Source organism: Olea europaea, chromosome 9, assembly GCF_002742605.1.
Source record: "Olea europaea var. sylvestris chromosome 9, O_europaea_v1, whole genome shotgun sequence".
Classification (NCBI taxonomy): domain Eukaryota; kingdom Viridiplantae; phylum Streptophyta; class Magnoliopsida; order Lamiales; family Oleaceae; genus Olea; species Olea europaea.
Window position 1 is genome coordinate 2,787,474 of NC_036245.1, and position 14,048 is coordinate 2,801,521.

General features: G+C 37.3%; 2 protein-coding genes across 3 annotated transcripts in view; one reads left to right on the forward strand and one right to left on the reverse strand.

Annotated features, from left to right (window-relative positions):
- The window catches only part of LOC111399412 (putative ABC transporter B family member 8), a 35,503-nt gene that overhangs the window by 769 nt on the left and 20,686 nt on the right, over positions 1-14,048 (reverse strand). For both annotated transcript variants that reach the window (XM_023026711.1, XM_023026710.1), the window contains 5 exons: positions 12,281-12,821; positions 11,843-12,022; positions 10,333-11,616; positions 9,837-10,246; positions 9,446-9,719 (listed from right to left, as the gene is read on the reverse strand). In XM_023026711.1, coding sequence (XP_022882479.1) covers positions 9,446-9,719; positions 9,837-10,246; positions 10,333-11,616; positions 11,843-12,022; positions 12,281-12,821 — 2,689 coding nt within the window. The remainder of the gene's footprint in view (positions 1-9,445; positions 9,720-9,836; positions 10,247-10,332; positions 11,617-11,842; positions 12,023-12,280; positions 12,822-14,048) is intronic.
- On the forward strand, positions 8,640-9,439 carry LOC111399413. The gene is made up of 2 exons (XM_023026712.1): positions 8,640-8,707; positions 8,867-9,439. Exon 2 carries the CDS (start codon positions 9,019-9,021, stop codon positions 9,376-9,378), a length of 360 nt encoding a protein of 119 aa, XP_022882480.1. The 5' UTR covers positions 8,640-8,707; positions 8,867-9,018; the 3' UTR covers positions 9,379-9,439.

Genomic DNA, 14,048 nt, shown 5'->3' on the forward strand with positions numbered 1-14,048 from the left:
CGGTACCAGTTTATATCCAGTAATCTTATGTCCACACCGTCAACTTTCACTGAACCACAATCAACGTCATAGAATCTCTGAATCAAGGCAATTACTGTTGATTTTCCACACCCACTTTTTCCAACAAGCCCAATGCTTGTGCCTTCTTTTGCTTCTAAGCAGAAATCGCGGAGAACCAGCATTTCAGGCCTGCCGGGATATGCAAAATCGACCCTTTTCATCTGTATACCGCCAGTTATTTTTTCCAATTTTATTCCACCATCCCCGGCCTAATCACAACACAAATTGATCTCAGAACTAAACCAAAGACGGCAGTTATGTATCAAAGAAGGTAAAAGATTTTACTTGTACTTACAGTATAAGAACCTGGGATTGATGATTTTCTGTCCATGATGGCGAATATAGAAGCAATTGCTGCTGATCCTTTGGCTAGATCAGACGTCATGCTCCCCGCATCAGCAATAACTTTTCCAGTGCTCACCAAAATGAAGAAAGTCTTAAAAAGATCTCCGGCTGATATTTCTCTATTGTTGACCAATTTTCCTCCATACCAAAAATCCAAAGCCCAACACATGAAAGTTAGACCTTGAGCTGACCCTATGCCAATTCCTGCAAGCCAAGATTTCTTTCTTGCCTCCTTTCTAGGCTCATCCTGAGCTTCATCGAAAATTTGAAGGGCGTTTCCCATGCTCCCAAATGAAGTCACTATCCTGTGGTTGTACACAGCCTCAGCAGCAATTTGAGTGCTTTGATTCTGTTTCTTGATAAAATTACTAGTCATGGTGGAAATCAGAACTTTTCGGGTGTAAAAACAGAGTATTGTGAGTGGTTGGACAGCTATCATGACAAGTGCAAGTTTCCAGGCGATGACTAGCCCCATTATCATTGAAATAATCACGGCAGATGCTGTCTGAATTAAAAGAGAAACTCTATCAGCAACAAGTGACTTAACCATTGATGCTTCGTTACTCAGTTTTGAGCACGAGGCTGCACTTGAGTTTTGTTCTTCATCAAACCAAGCTGTTTCAAAGGTCAAGATTTTCTCAAGCATCTTCAGTCTGATTCTTCTTGTCAGGCACTCGCCCATGTATGCAAAGTTGTAATGTTGGCATATATTTACAGCAATGGAGATAAAACAAAGTGCACTGAAAATGAGAGCGTATTTTTCAATTCGGGCTTGCATTTCTTCATGACTTGGTGCGAAGAAAGCTGAAATCATGCTACCTATTGTTAGTGCGTAAACAGGTTGTATCGCACCAAAAGCAATAGCCAAAAGGCTACCAATAAGACCTTGTTTCCATTCGGGCAAGTTCAAGGATAGAAGCCTGGAAAAAGATGGTGAAGGGTAGGATACAGGTTGTGGATCATTGGCAATTGGTAAAGTTGAACGGGAGACAGCAGGGCTCGATTTCGCTGTGCTTTTTCTTCCTGCGCTGCTTCCTGCTGCTGATGAGACTTGTGCTTCTGCATTTTGCTCTTGATCCATAGAACTGAATTGCCTTTGAAGCTTTGCCAGTTTCGCATAGTGGCCATTTCTTTCAATGAGATCATTGTGTGTACCAGTTTCCACTATGTTGCCACAACTTACAACTGCAATCAGATCTGCATTTTTTATTGTTGACAGTTTATGCGCAATAACCTGGTCAAATTTAGCAACAGCGCAGTGTGATAAGTTCACATTTAGAGTCACAAAATTAAGCCCTTCAAGCTTTTAAATTCACTAGAAATTTTAGTTTATGGACTTCATTCTCATATTGACAAATAGACTAATTTCAAGACCTTGAGGTGATTGTCATTAGACTAAAATGTGTTACAATTTTCAGAAGGTGGTGTTTGAGGTTCATATACTAGACAGAAACAAGTACCAGAGTTGTTCTTCCCATGGAGGCTTGATCCAGTGCATTCTGGACGAGTGTTTCTGATTCAGAGTCCAGTGCACTTGTAGCTTCATCAAGGAGAAGAATGACAGGATTTCTAATGATGGCTCTGGCAATTGCAATCCGTTGCTTTTGTCCACCTGATAGAAGTGCTCCTCGTTCGCCAACCTATTAAAAACCATACATGTTTGTCAAAACTCTATCTCGTAAATTTCTAGTCAAGAAAATGCAGTAAATCTCTTAACAGTTTCAATTTTCAGAGAGAGTGGTCCTCAGTTTAGGTCTCATTCGGAGCTTCGCCGCTCTATTCATTGGAATAGAGCTTTTCCACTGCAGCAGCCTAGTGCAGTCTCATCACTAATGTTCAGTTCATTAGCAAAAGAAGCAATTATGAACAGGTTAATAGACCAAGATTTGTCGACTTACCTTAGTCTCGTACCCTTCTGGAAGCTGCCTAATGAAATTATGGGCATTTGCTGCCATTGCTGCACCAACAACTTCATTCATGGTGGCCTCAAATTTCCCAAACATGATATTTTGTTTCACTGATGTCCCAAACAATGCATGTTCTTGACTTACGAGTCCCATTTGTTGTCTTAACCATTTCAACTGTAATGCCTTTACATTTACACCATCAATGCGCACTGTTCCACTATTTGCATCATAAAACCGTTGCACCAATGCAATTGCAGTAGATTTTCCACTCCCACTTGCACCAACAAGAGCCACAGTTTTTCCTGCTTCAATCTTAAGATCGAAATCTTTGAGCACGAAAGTATCGGGTCGAGAAGGATATGTGAATTGGACGTGCTCAAATTCAAGCTCTCCTCTTATTTTTTCAAGAACAAGTCCTTTTGTCTCTTCTCCATCAATTACTGGAATCCGGTCTATTCTGTGAAGCATTTTCGAGGCTGCAACAGAGGCTTCTGTAAAATATTTCACTTCAGGAATTGCCATTCCAAGAGATCTGCATTTTAATAACCATTAGTTAGAAAATGAAGATCAATCTTAGCAAGAATGGAAGATATATATGTAGGGAACTTGGAGATGTAACAACTTTAAGAGAGGAGATCATAATTTCAAGAGAACATTCTATTTTTATTTCTTGAATTGACTTGTTTCAAAATGGTATCCACAAGCCTTTTATAGGCTTTACAATGTACGTATCTAATCTAATACATATATTCACCCTATGTTGCTCGGACTCGGGTGTTGGTGTCGGATACTGGTACATATCTAGGAGTCGAATTCTTCTTATTTTAAAAATTAAGATACGAGGATATCTTTAAAAAGGATCCGAATTTAGGATACGGATACAGGGATCCGTCTAACAAAATATTTTTTAAAAAAATGACAGAACAATTATTTTATTTTTATTGTAATATAAGTATTCCTAGTTTTATAAGTAATAATATAGAATTTGTGAGATGGCTTTACAATGTACGTATCTAATCTAATACATATATTCACCCTATGTTGCTCGGACTCGAGTGTTGGTGTCGGATACTGGTACATATCTAGGAGTCGAATTCTTCTTATTTTAAAAATTAAGATACGAGGATATCTTTAAAAAGGATCCGAATTTAGGATACGGATACAGGGATCCGTCTAACAAAATATTTTTAAAAAAAATGACAGAACAATTATTTTATTTTTATTGTAATATAAGTATTCCTAGTTTTATAAGTAATAATATAGAATTTGTGAGAAAGGTAAAATATAATAAATAAAAAGTTTAATACAAAATAGATTTAAATTAAATGGGTTGGATCATACAATTAATCAAAATAAAATAATTATAATTTTATTAACTCATTTTTACAAGACCCATATGGTATATTAAAAAGAGGAAATTACATAGAACCAGGCATTTAAAAGTTTAAATTCAAAGTTCAGGGATGAAATTTGTCTATGCAAACATTAGGTATTATATATAGTTAATTCAATCAATTCAATTAAAAACCCTAATCAATTCCCCAATTCAATCTCGTCACTTCCTTTGTCACTCTACAATCTCTTCCTTCTCTCTATAACAAATCGCTATAGGAGATCAGTCACCAACGGCATCGCTGCAAAGAAGAGTGGCGGAGGCTGCAAGGGGTGCGACGGTGACCTCTGCCTAGGAACGTCGCTACTGCGGGAAGATAAGCCGAAAAAAGACGACGTCGGAGATACGTCTTGCTCCGATTTTTGTGAGCCACAGCTCAAAGCAGCGCCTGCGACTGCGCTTGCCGCGATGCCTCTGGACACTAATTGGGTTAAAGAGGTGTTGTTTTGTGATGAAAGCTCTGTGAATGGCTTCGCTTCACGACGGATTCAGATATGGTATGGTGGTGGCGGTGTTGTGGTGTTATGTGCGGTGGTGTTTGTGGTGTGGTGTTGCCGTGTTGGTGTGATTTTTCGGCGTGTTTTATTGTGTTTTTTAAGTGGTGGTGGTAGGCTTGTGGATTCTTTGGTGGGGGTGGTGTAAATAGAGATAGAGGAAATGGTACTGGTGTAGTGTGTTGTGGGTGGTGCGGTGGTGGTGTGTGTGGGCGCGATGGTGTGGTGGTGTTATCGGCACAGTGGTGCCCATGATGGTGGTGGCAAGGGGTTGCGATGCTTGTGTTGGTGAGGTGATGGTGGTTTTGGAGGCAGTGGTGTCGAACCATTGTTGTGTTGTTGATGATGATGTCGGTAGTGATTGTTGCGGTGGCGGTGACGAGTGGGGGCATCTGTGACCGACAATAGGCATATGTGACCGACAATTAGATGTCTGTGACTAAAAAATAATTTGTGAACGATAAACTGTGACATATGTGACTCATAGATACAATGTGACTTGTAATTTGAATGAACTGTGACCTCGAAATAATATGTGATTTACAAAATTTTGATTTGTGACCACGAAATAATTTTGTGATCAATTAATTTGACGATATGTGACTAATAAATAAATTTGTGACCTATAATTATGAATATTTGACCATTAATCGTGTAAGTATGACTTTATTATCTTCATTTAATAAATATTTTAATTAATTAAATATAAACCTAGTTTTTGAATTTTAAAAGTATCTATCTGATTTTTGATTTGAGGTAAACTTAACACCTGAGATGTGAACTCTTCCCTATTAAAAATTGGGTCGATGACCCACATTAAAAAATTGGTCCAAAACCCACACTAGATTAGGGCAGATATCAATCGTTTTCCTAAGCTCCTCCCATCATTTTTCTTTCTACAACTGCTCGTCTTCTTCTTCTTCTTTTTCCTTCAACTGCTTCTTTCTACAATACCTCAGCCTTCCCCAACTCCCCGTCTTTCGCCGATTTTTCCCTTTTGCTGCCGTGTCCAAGTGCAAAACCAAGGATCCTATCCATATCTCGTGTCAGTATCCGTGTCATGTTGTATCGACATGGACACTTCTCCATTTTTGAAGAGTCTGAGCATCATAGTATTCACCGTTACTACATTTGTCCTCCTAAAATGATTCAAGAATATATCAAAATACATGAATCAACTAGTACAACGTATCTCAACATGCATGAATGAACTTAATTTAAAAATCAAGTATACATTTCAACACCTGCCCTTAAACTTGATGTATGGTAACTCCGAGCAAACTTTGAAACTTCACAAATGCATCAATCTTCAATAGCTTGATGAAAATGTCAACAATCTGACCTTGAGACTTCACAAACTTTAACTTCGTGTATTGTTTGTCAACAGAGTCTCAAAAAAAGTAATACTTCATGATATGCTTACTTCGATTATGAAAAACAAGATTTTTAGCCAACGAAGATGCTGACTTGTTATTAACAAAAAATTTTGTTGGATCACCTTGTTGCAAATGAACTTTCTTTAACAAAATGCGAAGTCAAATCGCGTAACAAATGCAAGATGCAATTGCAACATACTCTACTTCATAACTTGAGAGTGTAACAATAGGTTGTTTCTTTGAAGACCATGTAAAAGTCGTATCTCCTATGAAAAATACATCACCACTTGTATATCTTCTGCCCAATTACTGTCACTATATCTTACAAGCTTGAAATTATTGGAATATAAATAAAATAAACCATAGTGAATAATACATTTGATGTATCGTAAAACTCTCTTTATGGCTTTCAAATGTATTATGGTCGGATTCTCCATGTATCGACTAACGAAACTAGCATGAAACAAAATACCAGATCTTGTACATGTCAAGTATCCCTAAATTTCCAACAAGCTCTTGTAAAGAGTCGAATCAACTTTCTCACCATCATCAAATCTCGATAATTTTATTTCACAATCAAAGGGGATGCTAACTGGCTTGCAATAATCTATTTTGAACTTTTCAAGAATTTTTTTAGCATATGCTTCTTGAGAAATGAAAATTCCATCTTCTTATTGCTTTACTTCAATGCCAATGTAGTATAGCCCAATATTAGACATTTCAATTTATTTGGCCATAGTTCTCTTGAATTCATTGAATAATTTAAATTGTTGCCTGCAAAAATTAGATCATCCACAATTAAGATATTACCATTAGAATTGACCTTTCAATAGAGAGAGCATGTTTATAAGGACATTTAATGAATCTGTTTCCTTGAAAGAAATTTGTCGAGTCTTGAATTTCATGCCCTTGGTGCTTGTTTTAAACCATACAAAGCTCTTTTCAACTTCAACACTTTGTCTTCGTGCCGTTTCTCAAGGTAATTAATTTCTCTTGTAGAAATTCATTTAAGAAGGCTAATTTTACATCCATTTGGTGAATCTTCCATCTATTTTATGCTGTCATGGTGATAATCAATCTAATTGTTTAAAAACGAGCGATAGATGCAAACAATTAATCATAATCAACACCATGTTTTTTTCCTTTAGCATTTAGCTACTAATCTTGCTTTGTATTGTTCAACTATCACTACTTGCATTCTTCTTTTCTTTGGAAAACCACTTAACTCTAATAGGCTTTTGACTATCAGGAAGTGAGGCTAACTCCCAAGTATCATTCTTTTCAATGGCTTTGATTTCTTTATCCATGACTTTCTTCCATTTCTCATTTTGAATGGCATCATCAAAGCTTATAATTGCGTAATCGACAAAGACAAAAGAGAGTTAATTCTTCAGATGTTGAGTTTTTCCTAGGTATTATCATAAATCTCTTGAAGACTCCTATATCTTTGAGGCCCATCACTTGAGGATGATGAAGGTGTATCATGACCATGACTTGATGATAGAGTCTTTGGTGGTGTTGGTTGAGGTGGAACCTCTCCAATTTTTTCTTCAATATCATCAAAAGGAAAGAAATTAAAATTTCACCTTGTTGATTGTTCCAATCCTAGATGCCATCTTCATCAATTTCGATATATCTACTAATGATCACCTTCTCATTCTTCGGATTGTAGAGTTTGTAACCTTTCGATCTTAAATCATGGCCAGTAAAGATGTATTTCTCACTCTTGTCATCTAATTTGCTCCTCTTTTCTCTTAGAACATGAGAACAAGCAATGCTTCCAAAAACTTGTAACACACTTTACTTGAATCCACTCTATGATTCTTGTGGAGTCATATGTTTTATATTTTTAGTTGGCATTGATTAAGTAAATTCACAGCACATTGTACAGCTTCAACCCAAAATTCCTTTGACAATTGTTTGGTCTCTAATATGCTTCTTGCCATTTCCATGACAGTTGTTTTCTATCTGCTATGCTATTTTGTTGAGGTGACATAAGAACAATCAAAGAATGATGTTTTCCATGTTCTTCATAAAGTTTTTTTTTAAATTTTGCCAATGTATTCCCCACCATGATTCGAGCATAAAGCTTTAATCTTGTATCCACTTTGATTTTCTATGATGACCTTGAAGCTCTTAAAATTCTCAAATGCATCAGACTTCTCTCTAAAAAAAAAAAAAAAAAAAAAAAAAAAAATAGAAAGTGACAAGATAAGAATTTAGCTTTTGTTTGTCAATTATTATTTCAAAACTTTTTTTTTTTTCAAATTCATTTTTGACTACACACTTTCACAATAAAATATTTTGTATATAAACACAAATTTTTTCTACTTTTTAATCACACATTATCTAAAAATTTATTATACCGAAATCTTTTTCCTTCTTTAAATGGTAGACGAGTAGGGGCTTTACAAAAGAAAAAGGATAACTGGCACAAAACCCTTAAATCTTTTTACTTTTATTGTGAAATACCTTATATTCTTTTTGATTAATGAAAAATACTCTAGATGACCTTTTTCATGTGAAAGACCTCCCTAACGTCCAAGTCCGCTAGTTGAGGTGTTAAACAGGCTCAAAATTAAAAAAAAAGAAAAGAAAAAAAGAAGAAGCTGTAGATGTGATTCCAAACTTTCATTTATGTCTTCCACAATTTCAAACCTTCTAAAAAATTAATTTTTTATAAATCTAAACTTAATAGACAAAGGTTAGAAAAGTTTTGCGCTAATTATCCAAGGAGAAATATGATTCTCAATAAGGATTATGCTATACAAATATAATTGTTGACGTGCGGGATGATCGAATACTCACACCTGGAGGATCGAGCATTATTTTATTCATGCGGGATCCACGCTCCATGTGAGAATCGATCACCTATTCAATCACTAAAATTCGGACACTTTAGCATTTTCCTTTCAACAATGACGTTATTTAAATTGAATTTAACATTCGGAATTTTCAATTATTATTTAGTATTAAAATGATGACGTGTCGGCGTTACCACTTCACACACTTACACCGTCATTTTGTGTATCCACGCGTCTGATATTCATCATTTACGTCCAATAAATAGTTGCATAAAACCGAGAATTTGCTTGCTTTTGAGCTCTTTCTCCCTGCACCTGGAAAATTGAGGTAATCTTTTTCCAAGTGTTGCTTAGTTTTCTCTGCAATCGTTGATTCCAGTGACTTGAGTAATATTTAGTTATGATTTTGCATTGTTTAAAAAATTTTCATATTTCGGAGTTCGTGCAACCTCTGTCGTATAATCAATAGGGTTGTGGTCAATTTCAGGGAGAATCGGCCCCTTGAATTCGACCTACTCTGTTGTAATGAAGTAGAATCAACATGGGTCATTTTCATGGGACATTTTCTTGATTTGGGGATTCTTGTACTTAAATCTTTATTGAAGGTACAAATAATTGCGAATTTATATTTCGATCAGAATGGAATTTGTAATTGAGAAAGGTGATCGATTTGAAGCAAAGGCCACACAAGTCATCTCATTAGCTTCAATTGATTTAATCCTTGGTAGCCTGGAAAATGAACATAAGAAGACGTTCGAAGCTTCCTGCTTTGGGCAATTTGTTGGAATGAGACGCATTAAGTTCTCTGGTCAACTTATACACCAGTTGCTGAATAGGCTAGTTAAGTGTGACAAGGAGGATGAGTTATGGTTTTGTTTCAGAGACAAGCCGGCTAGGTTTTCATTGAAAAAATGGGCCCTAATAACTGGCCTGAATTGTGGAACTGGTCCAGACGCAAAGCATATGGAATATGTTAGACGAACAAATAGGTTGTTATAGCGTTACTTCGAGGGCAAGAGCCACATCACTACGAAGGAGTTGGAAGTTGCATTTGCAAAATGATCACCTTCCCATCCATAACAACAGCAATGGAATCTAAATTCTTAACAGTGTTAAGCCTGTGTGCAACCACAACTGTTGTTCTGCCCACCATGATATTGTCCAACGCTTCCTGCACAAGTTGTTCTGATTGAACATCAAGTGCACTGGTTGCTTCATCTAGTAATAGGATGTTCGGGTTTCGAATTATTGCTCGAGCAATTGCAATTCGCTGTTTCTGACCTCCTGATAACTGCACTCCTCTCTCTCCACATTCTGTGTCGTATCCGTTTTTCAGTGACCTGATCAAGAACAAGTCAAAATTATATTTAGTTCAATGTAGTGGGAGTAAAGTTCTTTCATGGGTCCATGTTAATGGAGTTAAAGTCCATGTTAATGGAGTTAAGTTTTGAACTTACGAGATAAATTCATGAGCATTGGCGGCTCTTGCAGCATCTAGAACCTCGGTTTCTGAGGCATCTAACTTTCCGAACATTATATTTTCACGAATGCTGCCCGAGTATATCACTGGTTCTTGGCTAACGAGTGCAGTGTGTTTTCGGTACCAGTTTATATCCAGTAATCTTATGTCCACACCGTCAACTTTCACTGAACCACAATCAACGTCATAGAATCTCTGAATCAAGGCAATTACTGTTGATTTTCCACACCCACTTTTTCCAACAAGCCCAATGCTTGTGCCTTCTTTTGCTTCTAAGCAGAAATCGCGGAGAACCAGCATTTCAGGCCTGCCGGGATATGCAAAATCGACCCTTTTCATCTGTATACCGCCAGTTATTTTTTCCAATTTTATTCCACCATCCCCGGCCTAATCACAACACAAATTGATCTCAGAACTAAACCAAAGACGGCAGTTATGTATCAAAGAAGGTAAAAGATTTTACTTGTACTTACAGTATAAGAACCTGGGATTGATGATTTTCTGTCCATGATGGCGAATATAGAAGCAATTGCTGCTGATCCTTTGGCTAGATCAGACGTCATGCTCCCCGCATCAGCAATAACTTTTCCAGTGCTCACCAAAATGAAGAAAGTCTTAAAAAGATCTCCGGCTGATATTTCTCTATTGTTGACCAATTTTCCTCCATACCAAAAATCCAAAGCCCAACACATGAAAGTTAGACCTTGAGCTGACCCTATGCCAATTCCTGCAAGCCAAGATTTCTTTCTTGCCTCCTTTCTAGGCTCATCCTGAGCTTCATCGAAAATTTGAAGGGCGTTTCCCATGCTCCCAAATGAAGTCACTATCCTGTGGTTGTACACAGCCTCAGCAGCAATTTGAGTGCTTTGATTCTGTTTCTTGATAAAATTACTAGTCATGGTGGAAATCAGAACTTTTCGGGTGTAAAAACAGAGTATTGTGAGTGGTTGGACAGCTATCATGACAAGTGCAAGTTTCCAGGCGATGACTAGCCCCATTATCATTGAAATAATCACGGCAGATGCTGTCTGAATTAAAAGAGAAACTCTATCAGCAACAAGTGACTTAACCATTGATGCTTCGTTACTCAGTTTTGAGCACGAGGCTGCACTTGAGTTTTGTTCTTCATCAAACCAAGCTGTTTCAAAGGTCAAGATTTTCTCAAGCATCTTCAGTCTGATTCTTCTTGTCAGGCACTCGCCCATGTATGCAAAGTTGTAATGTTGGCATATATTTACAGCAATGGAGATAAAACAAAGTGCACTGAAAATGAGAGCGTATTTTTCAATTCGGGCTTGCATTTCTTCATGACTTGGTGCGAAGAAAGCTGAAATCATGCTACCTATTGTTAGTGCGTAAACAGGTTGTATCGCACCAAAAGCAATAGCCAAAAGGCTACCAATAAGACCTTGTTTCCATTCGGGCAAGTTCAAGGATAGAAGCCTGGAAAAAGATGGTGAAGGGTAGGATACAGGTTGTGGATCATTGGCAATTGGTAAAGTTGAACGGGAGACAGCAGGGCTCGATTTCGCTGTGCTTTTTCTTCCTGCGCTGCTTCCTGCTGCTGATGAGACTTGTGCTTCTGCATTTTGCTCTTGATCCATAGAACTGAATTGCCTTTGAAGCTTTGCCAGTTTCGCATAGTGGCCATTTCTTTCAATGAGATCATTGTGTGTACCAGTTTCCACTATGTTGCCACAACTTACAACTGCAATCAGATCTGCATTTTTTATTGTTGACAGTTTATGCGCAATAACCTGGTCAAATTTAGCAACAGCGCAGTGTGATAAGTTCACATTTAGAGTCACAAAATTAAGCCCTTCAAGCTTTTAAATTCACTAGAAATTTTAGTTTATGGACTTCATTCTCATATTGACAAATAGACTAATTTCAAGACCTTGAGGTGATTGTCATTAGACTAAAATGTGTTACAATTTTCAGAAGGTGGTGTTTGAGGTTCATATACTAGACAGAAACAAGTACCAGAGTTGTTCTTCCCATGGAGGCTTGATCCAGTGCATTCTGGACGAGTGTTTCTGATTCAGAGTCCAGTGCACTTGTTGCTTCATCAAGGAGAAGAATGACAGGATTTCTAATGATGGCTCTGGCAATTGCAATCCGTTGCTTTTGTCCACCTGATAGAAGTGCTCCTCGTTCGCCAACCTATTAAAAACCATACATGTTTGTCAAAACTCTATCTCGTAAATTTCTAGTCAAGAAAATGCAGTAAATCTCTTAACAGTTTCAATTTTCAGAGAGAGTGGTCCTCAGTTTAGGTCTCATTCGGAGCTTCGCCGCTCTATTCATTGGAATAGAGCTTTTCCACTGCAGCAGCCTAGTGCAGTCTCATCACTAATGTTCAGTTCATTAGCAAAAGAAGCAATTATGAACAGGTTAATAGACCAAGATTTGTCGACTTACCTTAGTCTCGTACCCTTCTGGAAGCTGCCTAATGAAATTATGGGCATTTGCTGCCATTGCTGCACCAACAACTTCATTCATGGTGGCCTCAAATTTCCCAAACATGATATTTTGTTTCACTGATGTCCCAAACAATGCATGTTCTTGACTTACGAGTCCCATTTGTTGTCTTAACCATTTCAACTGTAATGCCTTTACATTTACACCATCAATGCGCACTGTTCCACTATTTGCATCATAAAACCGTTGCACCAATGCAATTGCAGTAGATTTTCCACTCCCACTTGCACCAACAAGAGCCACAGTTTTTCCTGCTTCAATCTTAAGATCGAAATCTTTGAGCACGAAAGTATCGGGTCGAGAAGGATATGTGAATTGGACGTGCTCAAATTCAAGCTCTCCTCTTATTTTTTCAAGAACAAGTCCTTTTGTCTCTTCTCCATCAATTACTGGAATCCGGTCTATTCTGTGAAGCATTTTCGAGGCTGCAACAGAGGCTTCTGTAAAATATTTCACTTCAGGAATTGCCATTCCAAGAGATCTGCATTTTAATAACCATTAGTTAGAAAATGAAGATCAATCTTAGCAAGAATGGAAGATATATATGTAGGGAACTTGGAGATGTAACAACTTTAAGAGAGGAGATCATAATTTCAAGAGAACATTCTATTTTTATTTCTTGAATTGACTTGTTTCAAAATGGTATCCACAAGCCTTTTATTGGCTTTACAATGTACGTATCTAATCTAATACATATATTCACCCTATGTTGCTCGGACTCGAGTGTTGGTGTCGGATACTGGTACATATCTAGGAGTCGAATTCTTCTTATTTTAAAAATTAAGATACGAGGATATCTTTAAAAAGGATCCGAATTTAGGATACGGATACAGGGATCCGTCTAACAAAATATTTTTTAAAAAAATGACAGAACAATTATTTTATTTTTATTGTAATATAAGTATTCCTAGTTTTATAAGTAATAATATAGAATTTGTGAGAAAGGTAAAATATAATAAATAAAAAGTTTAATACAAAATAGATTTAAATTAAATGGGTTGGATCATACAATTAATCAAAATAAAATAATTATAATTTTATTAACTCATTTTTACAAGACCCATATGGTATATTAAAAAGAGGAAATTACATAGAACCAGGCATTTAAAAGTTTAAATTCAAAGTTCAGGGATGAAATTTGTCTATGCAAACATTAGGTATTATATATAGTTAATTCAATCAATTCAATTAAAAACCCTAATCAATTCCCCAATTCAATCTCGTCACTTCCTTTGTCACTCTACAATCTCTTCCTTCTCTCTATAACAAATCGCTATAGGAGATCAGTCACCAACGGCATCGCTGCAAAGAAGAGTGGCGGAGGCTGCAAGGGGTGCGACGGTGACCTCTGCCTAGGAACGTCGCTACTGCGGGAAGATAAGCCGAAAAAAGACGACGTCGGAGATACGTCTTGCTCCGATTTTTGTGAGCCACAGCTCAAAGCAGCGCCTGCGACTGCGCTTGCCGCGATGCCTCTGGACACTAATTGGGTTAAAGAGGTGTTGTTTTGTGATGAAAGCTCTGTGAATGGCTTCGCTTTACGACGGATTCAGATATGGTATGGTGGTGGCGGTGTTGTGGTGTTATGTGCGGTGGTGTTTGTGGTGTGGTGTTGCCGTGTTGGTGTGATTTTTCGGCGTGTTTTATTGTGTTTTTTAAGTGGTGGTGGTAGGCTTGTGGATTCTTTGGTGGGGGTGGTGTAAATAGA